We start from the raw sequence: 12,634 nt of genomic DNA on the forward strand, positions 1-12,634 counted from the left end.
ATGTAGAAAAGAAGTGGATTATTCTATTATTTATCCATTTAAAAGAGGAATATTCCCTGTTTTTTTATTCAACTTCCAGAACCACTAAATTACTAGATTTTGCTGATGCAGTACTGATTGTTTGCAACTGCATTTAAAATTTTTTTTTTACTTCTTAGTCAGCTTATATTAGACAGAACTGCTGTGAGAAAGGGACCCAGGAGAACCCAAATTTTGTGTAATAATTTTGCTCATTTCATCCATAAATATATAGTATGGTTATTTCACTTCTCTTACTATAATTAAATTGAACCAAAGGCTGATTAGGGGTAGTTATCTTCAAGTTAGTTTTTATTTATATAAATTTTTATTTCTAGGTGAGGAATTTGAAATTGGAACAGGAGCAAGAGAAAAACAAAATCTTATCAGAAGCATTAGAGACTCTGGCAACAGAACATCATGAATTAGAACAGTCTCTCGTTAAAGGATCTCCACCTCTCAGCATCCTGAGTGAGGAAGAGTTTTATGATGCTCTTTCAGGTAAATACAGAACCATTCATAATTTATTATACACATATGATATTTTATTGTTGTTTTTCTTAAGAAAACTACATTTTGATCACTTAAGTACTCTCAAAGGTAGGTGTTAGCATTAGTTTCATTTTATGGGAATGGAAAAGATAAAAGCTTGTCGATTATCACTCCTAAATTTACTCACTTTTCTTTTAATTTGTCACGTTCTTTTGGGAGACCTCAGATTTTCTCTGAGTCCTGTCTTCATAATCATTATGTTTTGCTTGGATATAGAGCATATTTTCTTTTAATTAATTTTGCAACTCTTCTTCTAGATAGTCCTTCATTTATGTTTAAATACACATTTCAAATTGATTTTTTTTCCATTTTGTTCCTGTGGAACTTGCCATAGCAGATTCTAGTTTTCCTTTTCTGCCCATTCTTTTTGCTTTCATAATTCTCATTTCTCTCCTAAAACACTCTGAAACAGTGTATTGTGCTTCCATGTCCTCAAATTCCACAAGATCCTTTGTCTTATCAAATGCTGGATAGTTTTCCTTTGTTGTCTAATATTTATGGACAGATGCATAAACTTGTTTATTATATCTGGAGGCTGTATTTCTTTCGTCTGTTAATTTTTTCCCTCCTGATTTTTCTGCTTATGTTCAAGGTCTTTCAGTTTTCTTCATGGGATCTTTCAGTCTTTTCCTCCACTATTTTCTCTACTGCTCTCCTTCTGACTAATTCTTCTCTAATCAAATTTCCCTGGGGGCTGTATCTCAGAACTTCCCAGCCTCTTACCACCCTGGTACTACCACTCTAATGCTATTGTAGGTTGTTTTATGTCATTTGTATTTTGGGACTCCAAAGCAATAAGAGGATGGAGTAGGTGGGGGAGGTATAGTGGTTAGAGTGTGAGATTGATTCTGACCTTGTTTGCTCAGTTTTTCCTATAGAAATTTTTTTTGTGACACACAATGCTGCTGAGTTGCTGACCCCTAAGATCCCAGCTGACTTTCACAGCTTAGAACCCAAATATTTTCCATGTCACTAGAAAGAGAGAAGGGGGGCTTCTGGGATCTGGAGCTCGGTTATTTGTAAAGCTTTTGTTCTGGTCCTTGGGTCAGCTAATTTAACTTTGCTTCTGGTAGTGTGGTGGGTATTGGGGATAAGGTACTGTGGGAGCTGAAGATACATAGCCATTCAGTTTTTTTTTTTTTTTAATTTTGAATACTAGGTATCCTAGACCATGGACATAAATGGAAATTGCATTATCTTTGGCATATAATTTCTGTTTTGGAGAAGCTTGAGAGGTCATGTGGATCAGAAAAATGTCTATCTAGTTTTTCATCTTATTGATCAACTAACAGAAAAATCTGTCATCCACATTTCTTTGTCATTTTGTTCATTTCCATTTCTGGCATAATAGTGGTAACCAAGAACTATGAAGACTAAATATACTATTTTCTTTTATCAGAGTTCTTAAAACTGCACAAAACATGTTAATAATATATTGTACTTTGAGGAATTTATATTCAAACCTGATTGTTCAGAAATCTAAAGAAACTCCTTTTCCTAAGGGGCTTTCAAAGAAAGAATTTTTTTTAAAACTTAGAGTGGAATAGAAGCAGCTTGTTAATCATCTTTAGAATCAGTCAGGATCCATTGTTACCACACAGTTTCAAAAAGGATTTGAACTTCCAGAAGAGAAATTTTGGTGCTTGTGAAGTAGGCTCAGCATAGCCTGTGACTGAATTCCTAGGAGGTAAATGAAGAAAAGTAAGGTTCTTAACCAAAGTGTATGGAAATAAAAAGGAGAGTAAAGTGACAGGAGAAAAATATCAATGGGGTTTAAGTGGAGAAGTTTGAGATTAGTAAATTTATTATATAGAACACTTGAGAAACATTGGAATTTTTTTTAGTAAATGTTTTTAAGAATAGAAAGAAGAAATAGAGTCTGATTGATAGTGGGGTTTTTTTTGTATGAATCACAAAATTATAAAATCTTAGAGATGGAAGGGACCTCAGAAGATATCACTTTAACTTCTGCATTATGCAGGAATCTTCTATGCTGTAATTATATTTAGATGTTACTTTAAGATTAGTAAAGCATTTTGTTAATCCATAGTCACAATTCTATAAGACAAGTGTAGAAACTGGATTTATTACAATATGAACATGCATGTGAAATGCCTCAAGTGCAAAAGAGTCTCCAACACAGGCAGAAACTTGAATATTTATGGGTTACAAAAAAGGAGGTCTCATGGGAAGAGGGAAGGGCTATTCCCTCCCAAATGGGAGTGGCATGGGACAAAGAAAGGAGCAGTAGGAAAGGGAAAAAGAATTAGTTCTCCCCTCTTGAAGGAGGGGAGAAAGGCAGAGTAGGGGAAGAGGAGCATAAATAAGATGGCAAAAGCAGCGTTATTTCCCCTTGGGAACTGCCAGACTATGAAGAGATGATGGTCTGCTTATCTGTAAGGGTCTCAGCTATACAAATTAGTCGTGTGCAGACGGATTGGCATCTGCCTTGTAGCTAGTTCAGCTCTCTAGAATCCCAGTCCAGCTCAATGGGGAGAGGAGGGCTCCATCCTTGACTCGTTCAGGGCTCCTGCATACACTTGGTTCAGTGTTTCTGGAAAATATGGGAACTCAAGAAAACAAGTTCAGGAGGCTTTTTCAGACTTTCAAGATTATGTGAATCAGAAAACATGACAGACAACCAAGATGCATAGAGTAGCCATAAGCACGTCTCAGGTAGGATTTAAACTAGAGGCCCCTGCGTACAGAGAAAAAAAAAAATGCAAACAATTATGGTATGTCCTTTCCACTTCATTATGCTGAAGTCCAGACTGGCCTCAGATACTCATTAGCTGTGTGATTGTGGGCAAGTCACTTAAACTCTTATTTGCCTAGTCCACTGGAAAAGGAAATGGCAAAACACTCCAGTATCTTTGCCAAGAAAACCCCTAGGGTCACAAAGAGTCAGGCATTACCGAATCACTGAACAATCAGAGTATTTATTAATCTCTTTTTTTCAATGCCAAACCTCAGCTCCCTCAACCCTTTTCTATCCAAAACTCATGATTAGTTCTAGCTTATCGGACTTTTTCTTAAAATATATTGCCTACAACTGAGCAATGAATTTTAAATGTGGTCCAGGTAGATGCATAGTAGTAGGACTATCAATACTCGTTAATTCTAGACATTATATTTTTTTAAAATTACCTTCAGTTTTTTGCAGTAACCAAAGAAAGCTCTGCCTTTTCTCTCTCCCACATTTTCTCTTTAGTTGAGAACAAAAGGAAAACAAAACTTCTATTATAAGTGTATAGTCAAAACAAATTTCTGCATGGACCAGATCTAAAAGATACATATGTATCACTCTGTACTTTGAGTCTTTAACTTCTTTATCAGGAAGTAACAAATTTTTTCATTTATCCCTCTAAAATCTTGGCCAACTCCTTACATTGATCAGTGTTTCTAAATCTTTCAAAGTCATTTATTTTTACCATTGTATAAATTGTTCTGGTTCTGTTCACTCAACTCTTTATTAGTTCAAATTTTTTCCGAATTTATTTTAAACTACCCCAGTCATCCTTTCTTATAGCACAATTCTATGATATTTATATACCGTAATTTGTTCAGCCATTCCCCAATTGATGGATACTACCTCAGATTCCCATTGTTCATCATCTCAAAAATAACTATAAATATGTTTTTATGTACCCTTAGTTAGGAGTTTGTTTTGCTTAGGACTTCTCTTTTTTAATTTACTTTCCATCCAGTTTTCCTTTCTTATCCGCCTTCTCTCCTTTTTTCCTTTTGAGTGAAATGGATTTTCATATGCAATATATTTATGTGTATGTGTATTCTTCCTGTTTTTGAGCAGTTCAGACAAGAGTAGGGTTCAAATTATATTTGCTTCCTATAACACTCTTTCTTGTTTATATAGATATTTGCTTGTGTAATATGATTATGGGAGATCATTTTCCCTAATCTTCCTTTCTTATTCTCTTCCTCTTTCTTTAGATCATCAAGTTATAATAGAACCACTCCCAGATTTTATCTCATTAGACTCCTTCTATGAAACCTAATAATGATAGGTTTCAGAGGAGACACATATATCATCTTTATCATCATACTTGGATGTACTTATACTGTATCCTTGTTTCGTCTATTATCATTATTCATTTATGTTTACCTTTTTATAACTTCTGTGTTTGAGTTTCAGAGTTTTTCTGTAGTTGTAGTTTTTCCATCATAAATACTTTAATGTTTTGGGGGTTTCGTTTGTTTTTAACTAAAAGGTCCATTTTTCTCTCCTGAAGGATTAGACTAATTTTCCTGGTCAATTATTCATGGTATATATACTTAGCCTTCTAGAATATGATATTCCAAACTTTCTGAGCCTTTATTGTATTGGCTACCAAATCATGAGTGATTCTGACTATAACCTCATAGTATCTCATAAACTCAAAGATCCAATATGGGCAAGAATTCACTATTTGAGAAAAATTTCCAGGGTAATTGGAAGCACCTTGTTTGAAACTTAATAAATAAAACAATACATCCTCACACTATATATCAACATTCTTCAAATGGGTACATAATGGGTATCTAAAGATAGACATACAGGGTGACACAAACAGAGAAAAGTAGAAGAAATTACCTGTATATATTTGTCATGGATTTTATTTTTCTTATTTTCTCAGTGGATGGATAAGAAAAGTTGGGGGGAGAGAATTTGAAACTTATAATTGAATTTAAAAAAAAAAAAAGAAAAGAAATCTGCTTCAGTTCATTAAAGTAGAGGGCCAAGTACAGATTTAAAGAATCCACTAGCTACCTCCTAAAAGAAACTCCAAAAGTAAAACGCCTAGGAACATTATAGTCAAAATGCAAAACATCCAGGTCAGATAAAAAAATACCGCAAGCAGCTAGAAAGAAAGAATTCACCCACAATCAGAATCAGACGTAATTTGGGAGCCACTACAATAAACCTTCTTTTCCATGCCCTTCTCTTCCAATGTGTTCCTTTCTCCCACTCTTTTCTTTTAAGATTACCAAAACGTGAGCCCTCATAATTGTAGTGTTTATAGGAAACACAAGAAGTATCATCTCCCCTGTATGAAAATATAGCCAGTTATTCAAGTTGAATCCCTTACTTGTAATCTCATATATACTATTTCATACTTCTCTTGCCTCCTGTATTTGAACTGCAATGATTCTATTCAGCTCTGATTTCTTCATCAGGAATGTTTGGAATTTTTCTATTTCATTAAAGATTCATTTTCCTCTAGAAGATTTTCCTCACTTTTGTTGTGTAGGTTATTCCAAGCCCTTCATTTGTTCATAGCATTGTTTATTAAATTTTGTATGATTCTGATTATGGCTCCTTTGTACTTAATTTTTATTTTACTTCTTGCAATATTTTTTATTTTACCTGGTAACTCTTGATTATAGCTATAATGTTCCTGGCAGTTTTTATTTTGAGGTTTCTTTTAGAATGTGATGAGTATATTTCCAGTTTTACTTTGCTCTCTGAGTGAAAGAATCGTCAGATATTAACCTATTATTGCACCCAGAACAAATTAATGGATCCCCTGAGATCTTTCCCTGTTCTGGTACTTTCTGCTCTAGTGTTCCTTATTAGTTTATTGTTAAGTTGCTGTATCCTAGAATGCTCTGCTCAGCCCACTTCTTCCCAGATTCCATTTCTACTATCTGCATATCTCTCTGGCTGCTTCCCCAAACTACCCTGGGCTAGAAAAAAAATGACTCATTGTGACTTCATTTTGGATTTCCTGATTAAAATTCAGACCATCTGGGCAGTTTTCTTTTTAAGATTTCTTCAAATATATCTCCCTTCTTCTATAATTCTTTTCTTTTCTATAATATGCTATATATTCTATTTTTTTTTAGTCTTTTTGACTTTGTTTTAATTTTTTTATGATGTTAAGAATTTCAGCATGATTTATTCAAATTTTCAAAGAGTTTGTTGATTGGGCATGATTTGTAATTCTTGTCCCAAGCTATTAATCCCTTTTCAATTTTTGTGGAAAATTCTCACTTCTTTTCTAGTTTTTTCCTCTGCCACTCATTTATCTAAAAGAATTAAAGTGTAAGCTTTTTTTTTTTTGTTAACTCTTACTCTGTTTCTTCTAGGAATTCTTGTTGAATTTGTGGCTAACTGGGTTCATGATCTAGATATAAAGTATGATACTATAAATAAATTAGAAGAACATAGGATAATTTACCCCTCTGACCTGTGGAGGAGGAAGAAATTTGTGACCAAAGAAGAACTAGAGATCATTATTGATCACAAAAAAAATAATTTTGATTATATTAAGTTAAAAGGTTTTTGTACAAACAAAACTAATGCGGACAGGATTAGAAGGGAAGCAATAAACTGGGAAAACATTTTTACATTCAAAGATTCTAATAAATGCTTCATTTCTAAAATATATAGAGAATTAACTCAAATTTATAAGAAATCAAGCCCATTCTCCAATTGATTAATAGGTCAAAGGATATGAACAGACAATTTTCAGATGAAGAAATGGAAACTATTTCTAGCCATATGAAAAGATGCTCCAAGTCATTATTAATTAGAGAAATGCAAAATAAGACAACTCTGAGATACCATTACATACCTGTCAGACTGGCTAGGATGACAGGAAAAGATAATGCTGAATGTTGGCGGGAATGTGGGAAAACAGGGACACTGATACATTGTTGGTGGAATTATGAAAGAATCCAATCATTCTGGAGAGCAATTTGGAACTATATTCAAAAAGTTATCAAACTGTGCATACCCTTTGATCCAGCAGTGTTTCTATTGGGATTATATGCCAAAGAGATCCTAAAAGAGGGAAAGGGACCCACATGTGCAAAAATGTTTGTGGCAGCCCTCTTTGTAGTGGCAAGAAACTGGAAACTGAGTGGATGCCCATCAATTGGAGAATGGCTGAATAAGTTATGGTATATGAGTGTTATGGAATATTATTGTTTTGTAAGAAATGACGAAAAGGATGATTTCAGAGAGACCTGGAGAGACTTACGTGAATTAATGCGAAGTGAAATGAGCAGAACCAGGAGATCATTATACATAGCAATAACAAGACTATATGACCAATTCTGATGGACATGGCTCTCTTCACATTAAGATGATTCAAACCAGTTCCAATTGTTCAGTAATGAAGAGAGCCATCTATACCCAGAGAGAGGACTATGGGAAATGATTATGGACCATAACATAGCATTTTCCCTCTTTCTGTTATTATTTGCTTGCATTTTTGTTTTTCTTCTCAGGTTTCTTTTTTTCTAGATCTGATTTTTCTTGTGCAGCAAGATAACTGTATAAATATGTATACATATATGTTAAAATATATATTATGTCCAATATATTGGACTATCTGCCATCTAGGGGAAGTGGTGGGGGAAAGGAGGGGAAAATTTGGAACAGAAGGTTTTGTAAGGGTCAATGTTGAAAGATAACCCATGCATACGTTTTGTAAATAAAAAGCTAGAAATAAAGAAATAAAGAATTTATGATTAACCTATACTTTTCTTTGAGTTTGATTCTAGATGTTTTAAAGTCATTCTCTTTTTCTAGGATTGTGTTTTGAGCATCCCTTTAGCCATAATAGCTTTTCATGGAAGGATTTTTTGTTTGTTTGAATATTTATTCATCCTACTTTCTGATTTCTGATGTAGAATTGGGCTCTATATATATCTAGAGAGACAATTCGATCTAGTCCTGTTACTAATTTCTTGGGGTATATCCCAGTTGGGATACATAAAGCTTGCAGGTTCCCAAAATAAGCTTCTCCTTAAGCATTTAGAATAACATGATATATCACCAATAGGTGATTGCAGTCTCCTTGTTCTGAGTACTAAGTTCTTAAAATCAGTATAGGTCTAATCTAATCTAATCTAAGAGTAGATTGTTCTGCTCATGTAGAAGGTTAAAAGTGCAGGCTTCCCTTGGATCAGGTATTCTTGCCTTTGTTATTTTTCAAGCGTCATACTATACTAGAGCTTCATACTGTAACAGAGACCCTGCTTTGCTCTAAGGCCACACCATTGTAGCTTGGTTCTAAACTTATACTCTTCTTTGTGTACACTAGTAAAGCCCATTATGTCAGCCCTGGGAACAGGGCCCATTCTTGATCTATCCTGGATTTGTGACTGGGATTTGAATAGTGAATGACAGAGCTGCCTGTTGGCACATGTTTTCATACTCTGCATAAGCTTGCTGTATCCCACTATGACTCTGCCATCTTATCTTGCTCTTCACTGAAATGCTATACATAGGGTGTTCCCAGTGTTCATAGACCTCTCTGTATTCTTGTGCTGTAATAGGCTGGGGAAATTACTTACTGTGACTTTTCTTAGATTTTCCAATCAGATTCAGTCTAGTACATTTTTGAGAGTTTATTTGGAGGCGTGTAGGTAGGAAGTTCCAGCTGTATTTCTTCCTCCTTTGCTGTCTTATTTCTCATGTGCTTACCTCTTTGTGGTTTTAGTCATACAATTTAGAATTTCATTGACTGCTTTAGACTGCTAATTCATATTGAACTTGCAATCTATCAAAGTCACTGCTCTATAAAGTAAGATTTCTTTTTCATTAATTTCAGGCTCTCATTGATCCATTCTGTAGCATTTCTCACTTTATGTAAATAGATTGCTCCACAAATTTCTATGTAAAATGAGTTTTATATGATGCAAATTTGCCTCCACTTACCTATTAAATACTAAAGCATAATAAGGAATAGAACTATGAAAGGTAAAGTTAATTGATAAAGTATGCAGAGTATATAGAAAGGTTAATATAAAAATAAAATAAAATAAAATATGTACTCCTTCTCTAGCCCCTATACCAAGGCTTTATCACTGGTGATTGGCTGTGTAACTTTTTTTTTTTTTTAAAGACCAAGTAAAAGATGAAATGCTGAGGAAACAAAAGTTCAAGCTTTGGAAGATATTTGTTAAGCAGAACATGCTATTTGCTTAGCAAATCCAGGACCACTTCTCCTCAGTTAAGGACTGGATTCAGAATACGGGAGGAGACAGATTTTTATACATTAAAAACAATTAATCAAATAACATCAGTTAGTTAAAAGAAAACTATTAACCAGGATGCAAAATTAGGTAATCTGATTTCTAACTAGAGGAAAGATTTAGGGACTTCCTAAGTTGGGATGGGGAAAGGAAATAGGTACAATTTCCTGCAATCTAGTGGGGAGGGAGGGAAGACCCACTTCTTTCAAGTGTCTGTATTCAGTCAGAAAAACATGGAAACACTAATTAACCAGTGTAGAGAATAGTTTTTATATAGGACCATGGGTTCTTTGAGATGTATAATAATGAGAAAACTGTATCAGTCTTCACATCTAACTGGTTTTCTAGTTAGCATAATCCAGGTCCTTAGTTAAGGGTCTCTAAGCAATAAGTAGAGGTAATCTGGGTTTCCAATAACATAGGCTAGGTTGAAACAGTGCAACAGTGTCCTCTCCCGGTCTCCACAATAGAAAGGAAGCTTTTATTCTTTGTATCTTGAATCACAAGATAGAGTCAGGGTGGTTCACTCAATTTTCACTTGCTGTCCTAACCGCTTCAATTCCCTCAGTGCTGTCTAGAAAATGATTGGATAGTAGCTATCTTTTTTTTTTCATATATCTGATAATAGCAAGCAGTATTATCCTCAACTAGTATTTGAATTTTTAAAAATCTTAAAGGATTTGGTTCCATCTTACAAGAAAAATATTTGTTTAGATGAAGAAATGCTTCTGCCAACTATTTCATTGTGAACCTTTTTGGTTCAGTCTTGAGTTTTGAAATTTTCCAATCTTTGCAGCTATTATCTCTATCAGATACTGATAAAGAATTGTCATTTGGATTATTTTCAGAAATCTTTATAGAAAGTCAGATTTGTGTAATGCAAATTTATATAAAGCGTAGGACTGTATCTTTAAAAATAAAGTATGCAACAAGTGTGACATTTTGGACTTATTCCATAATGCTTAGTAGAGTGGCAATGATATTGCTGCTGATTTATAAATTAGTATGAATATGCCTGTCCCTAGAATTGGGAGGAAGGGATTGTCCTTAATACAAAGGAAAGCTAAATTTCTTTTTATGGAGTTATAAAGGGGAAAATGCAAAAGTATAAAAAGAAAAATGAGTAATAAATATTTCAAAACAGTTATTTTATAAATTATACATAGTAATTTATCTTCTGCCATTTGCAAATCCAAAAGTTTCATGTCCTATTTGTACGTAAGCATATAAACAAGCTACAGAAAAATCTGTGATTTTTGAATGTTGAAATTCTTAAAGCATGATTTTTATTACTATTGGCTTACTCTTAATGGGTTTTTTTTAGCAACATGTTAATGATTTTTTGCTTGCTAATGTTTCCTCTTCATGCTATTTTCATTTAAATGTTCATGAATAATTTACCATAAAATCTAATTGTGTAACCTAGGAAAGCCAGTAAAGGTTCTCAGATATTCTTATGTCATATACTTGAGATAATTTCAAATATATTGGAAAGTTAGGAAGGGACGTTGTTGTAAAGAGCTTTAAATGACAACAGAGGGACTTCCATTTTATTCTAGAGATATAGGGAGATACTAAAGTTTGAGAAGGGGTGACATTAAAAGAGTTTATTGAATATTGAAAAGAGCTGTAGTTTAAGAAATAACTTTGACAGTTGTATGGAAGAGAGATTGGAGTGAGAAAAGTCTTAAGGAGACTAACCAGAAAGTTATTGCAATAATGAAAACTTAAATTAGGGTGAATAGAGAAAATGGGCCATAGCCAAGAGGTGCCTTGGAGATAGAAATGACAAGACTTCTAGGTCTTTAAAAGTAACATTGTGAATTGAAGATAAGTATTCAAGGGTAGGGTACTGTAGAAGTTATCATCTCTAATTCTGGACAGCATGGTTTTATTAACACAGCCTAAGATTGAGTTAGGTTTTTTGTCTGATATATCACATTTTTTTTTATTATAGCTTTTTATTTTCAAAATATATGCAAAGATAAATTTAAACATTCACCCTTGCAAAACCTTGTGTTCAAAATTTTTCTCACTTCTTTTCTTACATCCCCTTACCTAGACATCAAGTAATTCAAAATATATTAAACATGTGCTATTCTTCTATACATATTTCCACATTTATAATGCTGCACAAGAAAAATCAATCAAAAAAGAAAAAAGATGAGAAAGAAAAAAAAAGGCAAGCCAACAACAAAAAAGATGAAAATACTGTGTTGTGATCCACATTCAATTCTTCTAGTTCTTTGTGGATGCAAATGGCTGTCTCCATCACAAGTCTATTGTAATTGGCCTGAATCATTGTTGAAAAGAGCCATGTCCATCCGAGTTGATCATCACATAATCTTGTTGCTGCAGAGTGAGCTCTCATAACTCATGTTTTTAGTCACTGAAACCCTCAGATCTTTTTTTTTTTTTTGGTGGTTTTTTATTTTTCTAATTACAAGGAAAGATAATTTTCAGCATTCTTTTTTTTTTCCTCAGTAGTATTTTATTTTTCCAAATACCTGTAAAGATAGTTTTCAACATTCACTTTTTTAAAAATTATACCTTTTTATTTACAAGATACATGCATAGGTAATTTTTTAGCATTGACAGTTGCAAATCCTTTTGATCCAACTTTTTCCTTCCTTCCCCCTATCCCTTCCCCCAGATGGCAGGTTGACCAATACATGTTAAATATGTTAAAGTATAAGTTAAGTACAATACATGTATACATGTCCAAACAGTTATTTTGCTGTACAAAAAGAGTCGGACTTTGAAATAGTGTACAATTAACTTGTGAAGGAAATCAAAAATGCAGGTGGACAAAAATAGAGGGATTGAGTGGTTCATAGTCATCTCCCAGAGTTCTTTCCCTGGGTATAGCTGGTTCAGTTCATTAGTGCTCCATTGGAACTGATTTGGTTCATTCATTGTTGAAGAGGGCCACATCCATCAGAATTATAGTATTGTTGTTGAAGTATATAATGATCTCCTGGTCCTGCTCATTTCACTCAGCATCAGTTCATGTAAATCTCTCCAGGCCTTTCTGAAATCATCCTGCTGGTCATTTCTTACTGAACAATAATATTCCATA

General features: G+C 33.7%; 1 protein-coding gene and 1 long non-coding RNA gene across 13 annotated transcripts in view; one reads left to right on the top strand and one right to left on the bottom strand.

The window, feature by feature from the left end:
• Positions 1-12,634, top strand: part of OSBPL1A (oxysterol binding protein like 1A) — a 269,237-nt gene that overhangs the window by 163,727 nt on the left and 92,876 nt on the right. For 11 of the 12 annotated variants that reach the window (XM_031946509.1, XM_031946508.1, XM_031946510.1 and 8 more), the window contains one exon: positions 357-519. The exons of the other annotated variant lie outside the window; for it this stretch is intronic. In XM_031946509.1, coding sequence (XP_031802369.1) covers positions 357-519 — 163 coding nt within the window. The remainder of the gene's footprint in view (positions 1-356; positions 520-12,634) is intronic. 12 annotated transcript variants of the gene reach the window in all.
• LOC116420597 overlaps positions 2,104-12,634 on the bottom strand; it is a 37,632-nt gene continuing 27,101 nt past the window's right edge. Inside the window, exon 3 of the long non-coding RNA XR_004230963.1 lies at positions 2,104-2,250. This is a non-coding gene — a long non-coding RNA (uncharacterized LOC116420597). The remainder of the gene's footprint in view (positions 2,251-12,634) is intronic.

The sequence above is a fragment of the Sarcophilus harrisii genome, chromosome 1 (assembly GCF_902635505.1).
Source record: "Sarcophilus harrisii chromosome 1, mSarHar1.11, whole genome shotgun sequence".
Classification (NCBI taxonomy): domain Eukaryota; kingdom Metazoa; phylum Chordata; class Mammalia; order Dasyuromorphia; family Dasyuridae; genus Sarcophilus; species Sarcophilus harrisii.